The following is a 14,482-nucleotide window of genomic DNA, read 5'->3' on the forward strand; positions in this document are numbered from 1 at the left end:
AGGGGACGGGAGAAATGTGCAGTGCTCGCCTATCAGTGTGTTGAATGCAGCTAAAGTAGACACACACACACACACACACACACACACACACGTATAAATATATATTTTATATATGTATGAATGCACATGTGTCTGTCCATACACACGCGCGCGCACACACAGAAGCACATCACCTCACCATCACTCACACTGCACACACCAACTCTTACTGTTGCACACTTGCGCTCTCTTAGGAAAACTGTTTGAAAAATGACAAGATAATCACCACATTCAAACTTACCTTCAGCTCTGGGTAAATGCCTTTCTCCCAGATAAACTAATAAATATTTTTTTCTTTTCAAATGCACTCCACTGAAGGCACTAATTACCATACGCTGACAAAGACCTGACAGAGGTGTAATAGTTAAAAGGTAATTTCACTACAAGTAGGAGTTTGGATAGGGAAAGGGGTCAGTGCCACCCCACCCCCCCACGGCTCCCCCCACCCTGCCTCCACCTCTTTCTTTAACGGTTTATTCACGCTCTTCGAGGACTTTTTGCATGATTGACTGACAAGGTCTTTTTCCGAAATAGCATCTTCAGTAATAAGAAATAATTGACTCCCTAATCAAAAAAAGGGTTCATGGAATCCACAAACCCAACTGTAATCTTCTGTGGCATTTCCAGCAGAATTGACAGTCCTCATAGCTTCAGGCTCTATACCACTTTGATTTAATTGCTTTTTTTATAAGATTAATAATATGCTTTATACGGAATTGAGTGTGTGTTCTAAATGTACGTGTGTGTGTTTGTGTGTATGTGCGCCTCATCCTTCTCTCAGGCTTTGTTTTTAATCAACAATATCACTTGAAAAGAACTTCAACTGGTGTGCTATTTTGTTCTTGTGTTTTTTTTGTATTTTTTTTTACATTTTATTTCATTACAGAAATCACTGTTGTCCTTTTTATTGTACTCAAAGGTATAATAGTTAGCAAAGAATTTAATAAATTAAATTTTAAATACTTAAAAATACAATTATTATTTATTTTTATTATTATTATTATCAGCAGCATCATGATGTAGTGTCTTGTTAGTTTTAATATTCCTTTCCTTTTTTTGCAGTTGTTGGCTAGAATGCAAATCAAAGTTGCGGGTATTTAGTGTTTTGTTTTTCTTTTTGACTATCCCTGTTTTTGCTATTTAATCTGGTCCAGACTAAATAGCAAAGAACATTGTGAAACAATTTAAAATGTACTTTTTTTTTCTTTACCGTGCTTGTTTAATCGGCTAATTGAATTGCTTTGTATTTTTTATACCCAGCATTAGTGTTTTTTTTCTCATTTTAAATCATTCTGTCTTATGTCATGATTACTTCAGGCATAAAAAAAATAATAATTTAACTGAGTATGCCTTAAGAACTGCAAAGTTTTTTACATGATGGGGCAAATTAACTTGTAGCTTCCCCTAGACTGTCCAATTTGTAATATGGCCTCAACCCCTTCTTCTTCTCTTTCTTTTCTGACTCATCTTTCTTCTCGTTAAAAAGCTGTTTTAAATCATGGCTAGTGGCAATGAGAAGTTAATTTCAGATTGTTATATATTACCATTAATTTCAGTTGGCCTTCTGTAGTTTTCCGTTCCTCACTCTCTCCTTCCTTTGAGTACAGGGGGGTTCACAGACCTTTTTTTCTTTTCTTTTTTTGGGGGGGCCTCTCTCTTTTCTCTTTACCCCACGGCTCAGGAGACGAGCAAATATGAACGAGTAGCGGATCATAACTGAAGGGTGTAACACTCTCTTTGTCACTTTCATTAGCCCTGTCTTTTACTTCTCCTCTCCTCCCCTTACCTTTTTTCCCCAAAACTTTTTTTCTCTTTGTCCAAGTTGTCCCCTGAGTGTTCAACTCTTGCTGCTCCAAAGACACACACACACACACCTGTTTTGCCAGTAATATGCAGGGCATCAAGCACTTCTAAATGATGTTGTTTTTGTTTCATTTGCCTTCTCTTCCTCCTACATTTGCAGCTAAGATGAAAAAAGTCCAAGAGATATTTGGTAGATTTTGCCACCAGCAGACCCACCCTTTTAAAAACACATGCAGCAGCTGGACTTGTGATAATCTGTGCAATATAAAAGTGAAACTTCAATAATAAAATGTTAAATATAAGAAGAGTGAAAAAAGTCACACAATTGTTAAAATTTAGCTCTACTTCAACCTCCTCACAATGTAATTTCGAAGAATTAAGCGAACATTCCGCATCATAGCTTGTAGAAATTTTCTCACTACACCCCAATTTAGAAATGTTGGTGTGGATGCCAACTTTGGGCTCAGTTAGTACAAGGAATCAGTGTTTATCAGCCCCTAAGGCAGTGTGTGCCTGTGTGTCTTAGAAATGGACAGCAGTACCCGATGGATATTTAACACATTAGCTTTGGCAGAGCGGAGAGTGGTGTGAAAACACACTGATTTCCTAAGTGGCAATCATATCAGCCTCGCCATCAAAGAGGCAGCAGAGAGCAAACATCTGTGTGTGTGAGTGCCCCAGAATATGCATGTGAACTGTTTGGGCCCATCATTTTCATTTAGACACCGATTCTTTCTCTTGGTTGGAATGGATCAGCAGGATTAAGTTTATTTAATATATTTTTATTTTGTTATGTGTTTTATGAGTTATTCTTGGCATCTATTTGTTCATTTATGTTTTACTTCCATTTGATGTTCAAGCTCTTTACCTTTTTTTTCCCGCTACCCCCCACCCAGAGTTTCCATATTTTTCTGCCCATTTCTCAGCATGTGATATCGCTCGTGCCTGCTCTGCATGTGTGTCTAAGTTGTCTTCCTCCCTGCCAGGGTTTGGGTAGCCCTTGGTTTTCCTCGATGTCAGTATCACCCTGACTTACAACACAAAGGTCTCAGCCTCCTTCTCCACCCACTCTTGTTAGGCCCTCACTTTCACTCCCTCCCTCCCTCTCTCTCTCTCTCTCTCTCTGTCAATCCCATTCTCCCTTGCCCTATCCATCCTTGTCTCCAGCCGAGAATCACCCATCCGAAACTATGTTAAAACAGGGTCATCCCCCGGTGTACACTTAAAGGCTGTCCCTTTAACCTGCTCTGAAATACTTACGGCTATTATTATAGCTTATAAATCATTAAGAAAGTTTAATTATACGAAAATTTCATGGTGGAAATGTGCAAGCTGACACATGGGAAGGGGAATTTAATGGGCCAGCAAGTCCCAGCACCGTGAGGGAAAATATTGAGGTTAGGTTTCTATTTTACAGCATTGCCGGAGGGTTGGGAGACAGGGAGAAAGACAAGAAAGAAGCACTTTCAAGAGTGAAAGAAAGAGGCGAGCAGAGTTGAGGAGGCCAGAGACTGTATCGAATGTGGAAAAGAAACTTTCTAATTGTACACTGTAGTCTGAAACTGTTAATATGGCCAGTGATCTGGGAATGATAAAGACATGGCACGGCATACCTTGTGCCTGCTTCCTTAACTAAGATATATTCTAATTAACTTGGACTTCTATTGGTTGGCATGCCATAATTTCACTTTGTTAAAGGACACCATCTAATTAGAAATTAGCAATTGGATTGGATTTCTGTTATTACTGTTGCTAAACAATACATGAACACCCTTAACTACTAATGTTTCAAAACTTTGTTCACTCCTTAATTGTGCCAATATAATTTCAGAGTGAACATTGCAGGGCTATGGTTAATATACCTCGAGCAACCTGAGCAATGACTACCAACCTTCATTGTGACAATGTAAGTTGATCAAACTGCTGGGGGTTCATATTATTAACACTGTGCAGATGTTAATAAGAAGTTAATTAAATTCTGTTGTAGTAACTATGAGGTGGCTGCTATATGTCGAGCAGCTGCTTGGCTGATCAGGTCTGAATGATGAGAATGGAATGGCACAGCAATAAAAGAGTGACAACCAACAGGAATTCAAGCATTTAGGGTGTTTATTATTTTATGGAATTGTGTATCACTAGCTGGAAGAAGGATTTATTGGATTATGTGGACAACTGTGAAGAGAGATTCACTAAAAATGTAGTGTGAGGAAGTTATAGAGTATAGTTTTTTTTTACTTGTCCTCATACATACTGCATTAAAAACAACTCCATCACGCAGTAATGTGTTTTTTATTTACTGATTGGTAGCTTCTTTTCATCCCTTCCTCCCTGTCCTTTTTCTCTCCTCTGTCCTCTCTTCCTGTCTTCCTCTTGTTTTCCATGTGGGCACAAGCGGGGCGCAGCGCCCGCAGCCGGCAGGTTTCCTGGCACGCCGCTCCTCATCCTCTGCCTTTTGTTTCCACCAGTGGACAACCATTCTCCACCTCTGCTGTGTCAGTAAATATTTATTGGCCTTCCTTTTCCTCACCGCCCCCACTGATGTTGGTGTGCATCTGTGTGCCTGCCTGTATATATATGAATGTGTGTGGTTTGCATGTTTATACCACACATAGAATCCTCCCAACACGTACGCGGACATACACCACCTCCCATTACCCTGTGTCCGGTGCTGTCACTCACACAGTACAGCAGTCCCCCCTCCCTCCCTCACCCTGTCTCTCCACCTACCATCCTCCCTTTCTGTCTTTGTCTTTCCCTAAACTTCTCTTCATCATGCATTTGGCAAACAGCCATGAGAGGAAAGAGGAAAAAGAGGAGGAAGTTATTGCAGTTTTCTCCTGCTCTCTCCCTCAACCTCAACACCCTCTCTGCAACCAAAGTTCATGCACTGGAGAGTCAGAGGGGAAAAAACCCTGCAAGTAAATGCATGTGACCTCAACAAGTCAAACCTCTGCACACTCCTAAAGGTTGCACATACACAAACACACTCCCTCTTGCTCCCTAGGGCCTCGTGGCCTCGTGCTAGAGAGGGCTTCCTTCCTGCGGTTAAGACAAAGGAAGCTGGGGACTGACAGAGGACCTGAGACCGCTGCTTCAAAGCCACAGGAAGCGCTGGTGTTGTCTCTTCCTGTGGAGGGTGTTGGAGCGTGGGGGGCCAGCTGCCTGTGTTTTCACAGCCAGGGTGTATTTGTGTGTGCGTCAGCTGAGCACACTGAATTCAACCCTTCTTTGACCTGTGGTCAATTCCTATCAATAAAGTCTTACAGATCAATAAAGACCAGTGTGGTGATTATAAACCAAATCCAGATGAGTATCATCAACCTAACCACCACTACTGTCCTCATTAATTTCAGCCTTTATGCTTGTTTTCCTTTGCCAAGCCCGTGCCACTGCCTTTGCAGAGTGTACACATGCTTTCAGTGTGTACATGTTTGTGTTTGCCCCTCTTCCAATGTTGTTGTGTTGGGATTTATGGGGGTGTATGTGTTGGTGCGTCTGCGCCATGTGTTTTCAAACCCTTCCGGTGTGCACCCACATGCATGTTTGTTTGTTTTTTCTGTGTTCGCCCTGGCTTCTCTGATGCTCTCCTCTTACTCTCTGGCAGCAACAGGACAGTTAATCAATCAAATATTTAAGCAGTGCTTCAGTGCTCAGTGGGTAGTCCTAGATTATCTGTGGCTGTTGGCAGTGCATGGCGCAGCCACATTATAAGCCTTGTCTCTGACTGGCATCATCACGGGGTGCTTCTCTCTCTTTCTCTCTCTCTCTCTCTCTCTCTCTCTCTCTCACACACGCACACACACGCAGACTCCTACTCCTCCTTTCCCTTGGCCTCTGCTCAGTCTTTGCTCACTCTCACCAACACATTTTGTCCTCTGTTTCATTCTGAATATTTTCTACCATTCTCTCTCTGTCCTCTCCTTTCTCTTGTTTGCTCTCTCTCTCTCTCTCTGTATAATTGTTGCTTTTCACATTGACTATCTGACAGTGTGCAAGGCCCCTTAAAGAGCTCTCATCTCTCTGTCTTTGCCTGCTCACTCTCTCGCCCTGCATTCTTTCTAGGGATGAGTCTGCCTGTCTCCCCACAGGGAACTCCATTGTGGATTACCATTCAGTTTTTGCCCAATTATCTAGTGGCTTTCGCTGCCTTTGACACATAATTATCAAAGGCCTAAATAATTGTCTTTATTATTGCCGGTGTTTAGATGTAGCATCAGCAGAGCAGTCGTGAGCAAGGGAGCGTCACGGGGAGAGGAGAGAAATGAAGTATTTATCTCGACCAGAGATTAGCTTAGCATGCTGTTAAATGATGTCTCGTTGCTTATTTCAACTCCTCGTCCAGATAAATAAACATGATTAATATGCCCACTACCCTTCCCTCCTTCATACGCACAGCCATTGCATATCACAATCTACGTCAGTAGTGAAAATAAGATTACGCACAACAACAACAAAAAAGTCTAGCAATTAGCTGGCTTTGTAGCAGGAAGCAGCTTAAACGCTGTACTTTGCTGAGGGCCATGTGAGAGGTCATATACAAGATATAGGGGTTTAAGAGAAGCATTTGTGTGTTTGCATGTGGCTCCAAATGTGTGGGGGTTGGTTATTTCATAGAGCTTGTGAAAAGCTGGATTTGGTAGAGTTGTGCCAACCAGGGGGTCAAAATCTGTGATGTTTGTGAGTCTCTATAGCAACCAGGCCCTCTGCAGAAAAAGAAATGGTTTTATGAGGAGAAAAAGAGATGCTTAAAGAAATAATAGTTCATCCAGAGTTTGAATATAATAGGGGTTGAGGGGGTAAATTCAAGTCTGTATCATCAGTAGTGACTCAGCTTTGTTGTCATGATTCACCAAATATAGATGTGACATGTGTTTGCGGTCAAATTAAATCCTAATTGAACTGACAAGGGTTTGTTCCAAAACAATTCGGCTACAGCTATGATATGAGAATTGTTTTTGTTGCACCTGTTTTTCTTGTGGAACTCTAAATTGTGGAGCAAAAAGAAGCTTGATAATTTAACTGAAGTAGACCTCTCATGGTGCAGAATAGATGAAGTGCATTAGATTTGTTGATAAGCATTATTTCAGTGTTCTTGTGCGTATGGATGTGGTTCTTCAAGCTGAACACTGCAGCCCTGATGGGATATATCATTTCTGTTGAACTGTAAGCTTCTGCTTAAATTTAAAGAACACAGTAAAAGTTCACTTCCCTCAGGGATGCCCTTCTGGTGTTGAACCTTTTGGTCCGATCTTCCTGTGAAGTGGGCCAAAGGGAAAAGAGAATTTTCCTCATAGGGATTAATAAAGTATTTATACATTTGTTGTGCACAGATGCCCGTCTGAGTCTCATCTGTCTTGCTTTATCTCCATATTCCTTTTTTTCCCCATATAACCTTGAGGAGCTTCTCATAGCCTTCTGCCTTTTGTCTTCCTTTACAATTTTTTTTACACACAAACCCCACATGTCCAACACCCACCTGAACTTTACTCGGCATATCCAGCTGCTTTTGCATTAAAGCAAAGGCCAGCAGAAAGGCGGCAAATGTCTCAACATCTGCGTGTTGGTTTTGGTTCAACAAGTATTTCCACATGTTCCCCTTTTTCCCTGTCCGATACAAGACTGATCACAACAGCTGGCTTGTTTCCTTGTTAAAGCTGCTGTCTGCAGTTACATACTGAATTAGCACATTTAACATTCTGGATATACAGTACATGGATAACGCTAACACATGGGCTAAACATGCTGTAAAAATGAGGAGTCATGTGATAAGACAGCTTACATTTATATCCACTGGGGATGTATGTGGCTTTATGGTTGTGTTTGTAAGTTAACTGCAAGTATCACCCACCTAGAAGAAGACATTATGCTTTCAACATGCAGCTAACCACAGTTGTCATTGTGGCTTGTAAAACATGGGACCCAGTTGGTGCCAGAATTACTGTGGTTGAGCAGTGAGGGCCACACTGCATCGCACATTCTCTACTGAAGTCGACCTTATTTGTCAACCTATTACACCAACTGTTACCACAGCCAACCGTATGTGGGTAAGCATTGCGGCAGGGAGAGCTGTCAGAATGAATGATTGATACAGCCAGTGTTGGGAGATGGAGTTCTTCAGTCTTTAATCTTCAGTTGAGGCATCATAGAGGAAAACAGTCTTTGAGAGTGTTGAAAGTTCCTGATTTATTTTCTCTCCTCATTTTAACAACCATAAAACGCTGTGCAAATTTATTTAAACAGCAAATCATACAGAAACCTAAGCACAAAACTTGGTTAAAGACAAGTAGTTTTTGTTGTACATAAACCAATGCAATCTGTGTGGATTTTCTGCCAGAAAAGACTCAGAGGTGCTGACTCTAAATCAATTTAAATAGCTTCACTAGTCTTGTTATCCTGTTTTTTTGTCTGCTTGATGAGCAGTCTGTCTTTGCAAGCTAAATAATTCATTGTTTAAATACTTAAGTATATAGCATTTTTGTACCTGACAAATCCATCCATTTATAACCCAGCCTTACTCCCACCTAACCAGCTGTGCTTTTCTTTGTACATGTCTTTACTGTCTGTCATTCACTTTCTTCTTCACCATGCAGACCCTCTGTTGAGCGCTGTTCTCACACACACACACACACACACATGCTGTAAGCCTCCATCATACAGACATGCGCACACACACACACACACACACACACACTCACACACTCCTATGCATTGTTTGTTTTAGTATTCTCATTGTGTTTCTGCATATCCTTTGTTATCTCTAAAGTACATTGTTTTAAAAGTGTCCTGTCAAAATACGTTATAAAGATACACTGAAAACTGTCATTAATGGCAGGTTGGCAGGTTGTTTGGTAAATTGTGCCAAGTTTACTTTGGCATTATTTATCAAATTTATTATAGCTCTGTTACTCTTTTAATATCAGCGAACCTTCCCCATAAAGTGCATTACTATTAAAATATCCAAAGATATTAGTTTGGGAGCGAGTAGAGACTTATTTATGCACTTGGAAACTTGAAGACAAGGTACGTTTTCTGCCCAGGCTTGGGCAGTGCTTTTGACGAGGTTGAAGTTATGTGAGTTTTCCATGGCTCCTTGTTTCTGTTGTTTTCCTGCCTCTGCTAGTAGCCTCTTTACTTGGAAACTGGTCCATTTGGCTAGCACCAAAAAACAAGACCTTGACTGACATCTTCAGTTTTAAAAGGTTGACTTTGGTGCTCCCATGGGCCTAGTTCTGCCAGAGGAAGGCTTTTCAACCAAGTTTGGATGAGGAAGTGCAGAATGTGTATGTCATTGTATGAGTTTGTGTGAGTAAGCACGTTGTGCTATGTCTTTTTTTCTATCTCTAGTTTTTCTTATGTTTGTACCTCCCCTCTCAATGGGCCCTATTCTCCATCATGGTGAAGATGCTGCAGTGGAAGCCTTATCAGTGGGATGATGTATGAGTCCTTAGTGCTCTAATAGATTCCATTTATCTCTATACACTCCTACTTTAATTTGGCTGGGCGTGGGAGGATGTATTCAAATTCCCACCGTCATTTTGATGTACAGCCAGCTACATCTGCCCTCTCAGACACAGATTCATGCATCTGATCCACCTTAAACTCTCCATTCTCACTGAAAACACAGCTTTGTAATCATGCCTCAGCCCAAAAATGTTTTATTACACTTTAGTTTATAGGCCAGTATTTATGCAGTTCTTAGATGCCAAACCTACAAGTGCCTGAGGACACAACAGGTATTTCACTTACTCTAAAACACACTTGAAGCTTTAATGCAGTTAAAATATGGCATTAATGTCATGTGTAGATGACCAGACAATTAGGGGATTTGTGCTATTCTGCAGCATAAGACCCATCCCTAGCCCACCAGTCCCTTTACTAACTTCACTAAATGTATACAGTAAGTGATTGTTAACCTATTGTTGCAAGTCCTGTTCCCTTTTCATCTCTTTTTATCTAAAGCGAAGCAGAGTGAAATGGCTCTTTCCTAAGGCATGGCTATAGTACTCCTTGGGGTAGGACCGGCGGTGTGGGAAGTCTATTGTAGTGCAGTAACAAGTCCTTTGTGTGACATTTTCCTTGGCGTTGACATTCAGAGGGGAATAGGAAGATGGGCCTGTGAACGCCACATTCTCTGTGACATGTGAAGGGAAAGGGTATTAAGAATGGAGACCAAGGTATTTGAACGTGCACGGGGAAGGACATTTGCACAGTACGTGACAAGGACACACTATAGTGGAGCAGTGCTCTTTCATATTTCACTTTATAATATTATGCTATACACCAGGATGAATTTGTATCAAAGCGGTCCACTGGGCCACATGGCGTAGGCTGACAGTTAATGCTCAGTCGAGAACATGTTGTTTATTAGGAAAATATCCACTAACGTAATGGGTATGTCATTTTAAAATAATAGTTTTTTTGTTGTTTTTTTACATACAAATGCACAGTTTTTTTCCAACGAGGTTATGTCTGTGTTTAAATGTAGTCTGGAGCAGTGTGTTTGTGATTAACACATTTTCTTTTTGTTTCAGATGAATCATAGGGAAATGCAGGTGAAAAGCAAAGTGTGCGCCGTGGCTTTGACTGACTCTTCTCACAACATCTGGCTACAGGAGACAAGCAAAGGCACACAGGACTGGATGATGGAGGTAAAATTAAAATACAGACTCAAGGCAAAAAAAACAAAGACATTGCAAATAGGCTGCATCCCTGAGCTCACAACTCATCATATAAATAAAGCTAAAGCCTCTTCTCTCTCACTCTCATGACCTGCACTGGTTCTTCTGACTGCAGCTAGCCTTAGAAGTCATAAAGAACCATGTTGTCTTTTTTCATCAGCCTCCGCGGTTCCTTTGGTGCATGTCAATGAATAACTGGGACTGTTATCCCTTGCTGGTTGGTAGGTATGCAGCTGGACATGCATAGTGTTTATAAGCGTGTGAGCATTTGTTCTTATGGATGAGCATTGTGAGATAGAATGCACGTGCACATGTGCGTTTGTGTTAGCTTCATTTTAGCATTTGCCCTTTCTGGTGTGACCTCTGTGCCATATGCATCACCTGGGCTCACTCAGTATGCACATACAGATGAGGACCAGCCAAGACCAAAGCTGCTGCAAAGCCAGAGATGCAAATGTCATTTGCTTGCACACACACTCACACAGAAACACACACACCATACCTGTATTTGAATTACATCCCCTTTTATATCCCATACCTTTTGTTTCTGCTATTTTTGTCATCTCCATTTCTGTGTGTGTGTGTGTAGTTTGTGTGCTCAAGTATGTTGCTTGTCTGTGAATACTGTATGTATGTTAGTTTGAGTAGTGGGGATTCAAGGTTGCACTGGCCCCTTTTATTCTTGTTTGGCATTTCCTATTTTTGATTCATCTAAGGGATGTGTGGGACACCACATAATTGGAATGTTAAGTGATTTTCTATTTGTGATGATTACCCAGAACAATAAATCTGAAATAACCTTCATTGTCCAGTCAAACGAAAGGGACAGGCAAGGATTCACTCTGTCTCATACTCATTAACACACTGTCCTTTTTGGGTGAATTAGGAAAGGAGCCTGCCTAATTAAAAGGAAACAGCAGCACACCTATGCTTCTCTGTGTCCTTCTCAATGATAAAACACCAACTTTTTTTGTTTCTGAAATTCTTAATTCATTACTTCAAAGCCAATTCATGTTTTATTTTTTTATTTTTTTATTTTTAGAGTTGATCATCATTAACTGCAGTTTGTTGCCTCTTTATTCTATGCATAAGTTTCTAGAGGATTTTAAGAATTTAAAGCCATCAATGCATCTTTGTTCTCCTCTAATGTTAAATTATTAAGCTGTGGATGACAGAAAGTCTTCTCCAGCAGCCATCTGCACACAGCCCATGTTTCTCCTATAGTACAACAACTTAAATAGTGGTATTTAAATTGTCCCAAGCTGGAATGCAAAAGTCAGATATCACTTTGACTGCTTATGGACCTACAAAGCATGAATTGCCCATTACCCGTTCAGGTTTAAGCTAGCTATTGTTAATTATAACTCAACTTTCGTGGTACAAAAAACAACATTTTTTTTAAAAGAAAGCTTAAAATAATTGTATTAATTTTATTAAACAGTGATGATTTGTCCCCACAGTATTTAAACACAGAGTGTATATAAGCATGCTAAACGTTTACTATTTTATCACTTTAGTACTGTCCCAGAATAGAATTAACACACTGTAAGAACAGGTCTGCTTGACTGTTGAGGTGAATATAAAATATAATCTATCCCAGTCATTGAATGCATCAGAAACCAATGGTGCATAATGTGTAATGGTTTCACCAAAGCGTTCCTTTTCGTGTGACCCAGAATGCTAATCCTATGGCTTTGCACTGATTTACAGGTTTCTATCAACAGGTTCAGGTGTTGTGTTTCTGCTTTAAATGATGACATCCAAGGTGTATAAGTACAGGCACCTGTTGGTGCTGTGCAGATGTACACTTCCACAATAAATGGATGTCATACCACTTTTTAAAGGACATCTATACCAGTAACACACACACAGCTGGATGCAAACAACACTTGCTTGCACACTAAGGTATTAGAACAAACATGCATGCACACAAGCAGGGCAACCTAGATGCTGCAGCTCATCCCAGAGGGGTTTCAGCACTGAACCTAAGTAATGCCCTGGGTGGTGTATAAATATGGGTGCCCATACGAGTGGATGCATGTAGGGTCAGGGCATCCCAGCCATGCTCCACTCCGTTCTCCTTGGACAGAGATAATTCCCTTCCTCCGTGGTTCAAGAGGTCACTGGATGGTGGGATGAAGCATTGAGAAGAGTAAAGAGAGAAAAGATGGGATTTGGAGATCTGCGCCTGCTGAGCCAGGTTACATAGACCATATGGGTCAGACAAGGAGCAACTGACGTCACAGCAAGGAGACAAAATACAGAGTGAAGGTGAGAGGAAAGGAAAAAATAACAAGAAAGAATAAGCAAAGGCAGAGATAGAAAGACTCATCTAGTGACTGAGGCAGAAAAAGAAACGGACAAAGAAATAAAGATGAGAACCGTTCAATTATTTAAATCCCGTTGACTGCCACTGAGGAGAGCACGGAGTAGAGCTGTGGAAAAGAAAAACAAAAAGACAGGTACGATATGAATGGAGTGAATACAGATGGAAGCGAGGGGATGAAGAGATGTATGTGGAGATAGATGAGTAGCATAGTGAGGAGAAGTGAGTGAGGAGAGAGAAATCCGAATGATGGTGTACAGCTGGCAGCCTGTCACAGTCTCCAAGGTGTCTCCTGTCACTGTGCTGGCCTGCTGTCACACTCTAGTGGCCTGCCCAGAGCACACACACACACACACACACACAAACACACATACAGAGTACACTATGGTCATGAATAAACCATCCTAATCCATAGAGATTATACAGCAACTGGAGGAGGTGGGAGAGAGACAGACAGAGCGAGCAAGAATTGATACTCGGGACTACTTTCTGAGAAGTTAGGTTGCAGGCTGTCATGTGTGTTATGGTTTAGGAGACTTTTGTGCACTTAGTACAGAGTTTCTGTCATGGGACTCAGTCTCTCAAAAATAGGGAGGTGGAGACGCCGGTGTACAATTTAATGAAGCCACTTTTAGATGATTGCAATTATTGTTTAGTTTTTGTAGCCAGACGTGTATAACTGTATCATTTGTTACTTATTCAGTCATTAAATTACATTTATCTATAAAGTTCAAAGTTTTTTAAGGATTATATTGAATCGGTTTATAGATTCAGGCCATGGATGGTACTTGTTGGTGGTTGTGGAAAGTTGAAGGCCTTGTGAGTGTATTCCTACAACACTTATCAGCATTTCTGCTGGAGAAAGAAACCAGTTTGACTTTTGACCCGCTGTACATCAGCTGAATGCACTGCTTTGTGTCTGTGTGTGTTTTTATTGTTTATGTGAAAGAAGCAGGCTGGCTTCCACTCTGAATAGCAGAAGGCAACAGGTGGTGGATCACATACAAAAGGTGTTTTTTTGTTTTTTCAACAGGAAGAAACACTTGCGTGAGAAGCAGTGATCATTCACAGGAACAACCCTCATTATCTGCCCTTTGGCCTCTGAGTTTCCATTGTTGTGTAGACTCTGTCAGATACACTATACTTGATGTAACACATCAATATCTCTTGACTCAACCCACAGTACAACAAGCCAACATACCCTTACCTCTACGCCAGTTCATTTCTCACCACTGCTTCTAGTTCTTGTTTGCTCTGCTATGCTTTGCCTGCATTCTACCAGGTTGTCCGTATAACCAGTCAGAACAGTTTTTCAAGAACTCTTTAAACCGCTCCTGACAGATACAGGGGCAGACTTGACACCTGCTTTACTTTTTCAGACCATGCAGTAACCTGAGTAGCATTCGGTGTCAGCCTATGACTTGGATATTTTAGAACTTTAATTTTATAGAAGACATTTTATGGAAATAAATGCATTGTACCTTCGTGTAGTGTAGTGTGCGTATGGATACATGTTTATGTCCACCAGCAAACACTATTCCAAACACACAGAGAGGAAAAAAAAACATGTAAAGCAGCAGCGAGGCGGGGGGAAAGTCAAATCTGTTTACATGTTTGTTTCTCTGTCGGCTTTTAG

General features: G+C 41.0%; 1 protein-coding gene across 4 annotated transcripts in view; it reads left to right on the forward strand.

The window, feature by feature from the left end:
* arb2a (ARB2 cotranscriptional regulator A) overlaps positions 1 to 14,482 on the forward strand; it is a 126,235-nt gene that overhangs the window by 71,352 nt on the left and 40,401 nt on the right. For 2 of the 4 annotated variants that reach the window (XM_028413385.1, XM_028413387.1), the window contains exons 9-10: positions 10,374 to 10,490; positions 10,681 to 10,741. In XM_028413385.1, coding sequence (XP_028269186.1) covers positions 10,374 to 10,490; positions 10,681 to 10,741 — 178 coding nt within the window. The remainder of the gene's footprint in view (positions 1 to 10,373; positions 10,491 to 10,680; positions 10,742 to 14,482) is intronic. The other 2 variants (XM_028413384.1, XM_028413386.1) reach the window with 1 other exon arrangement.

Source organism: Parambassis ranga, chromosome 9, assembly GCF_900634625.1.
Source record: "Parambassis ranga chromosome 9, fParRan2.1, whole genome shotgun sequence".
Lineage (NCBI taxonomy): Eukaryota > Metazoa > Chordata > Actinopteri > Ambassidae > Parambassis > Parambassis ranga.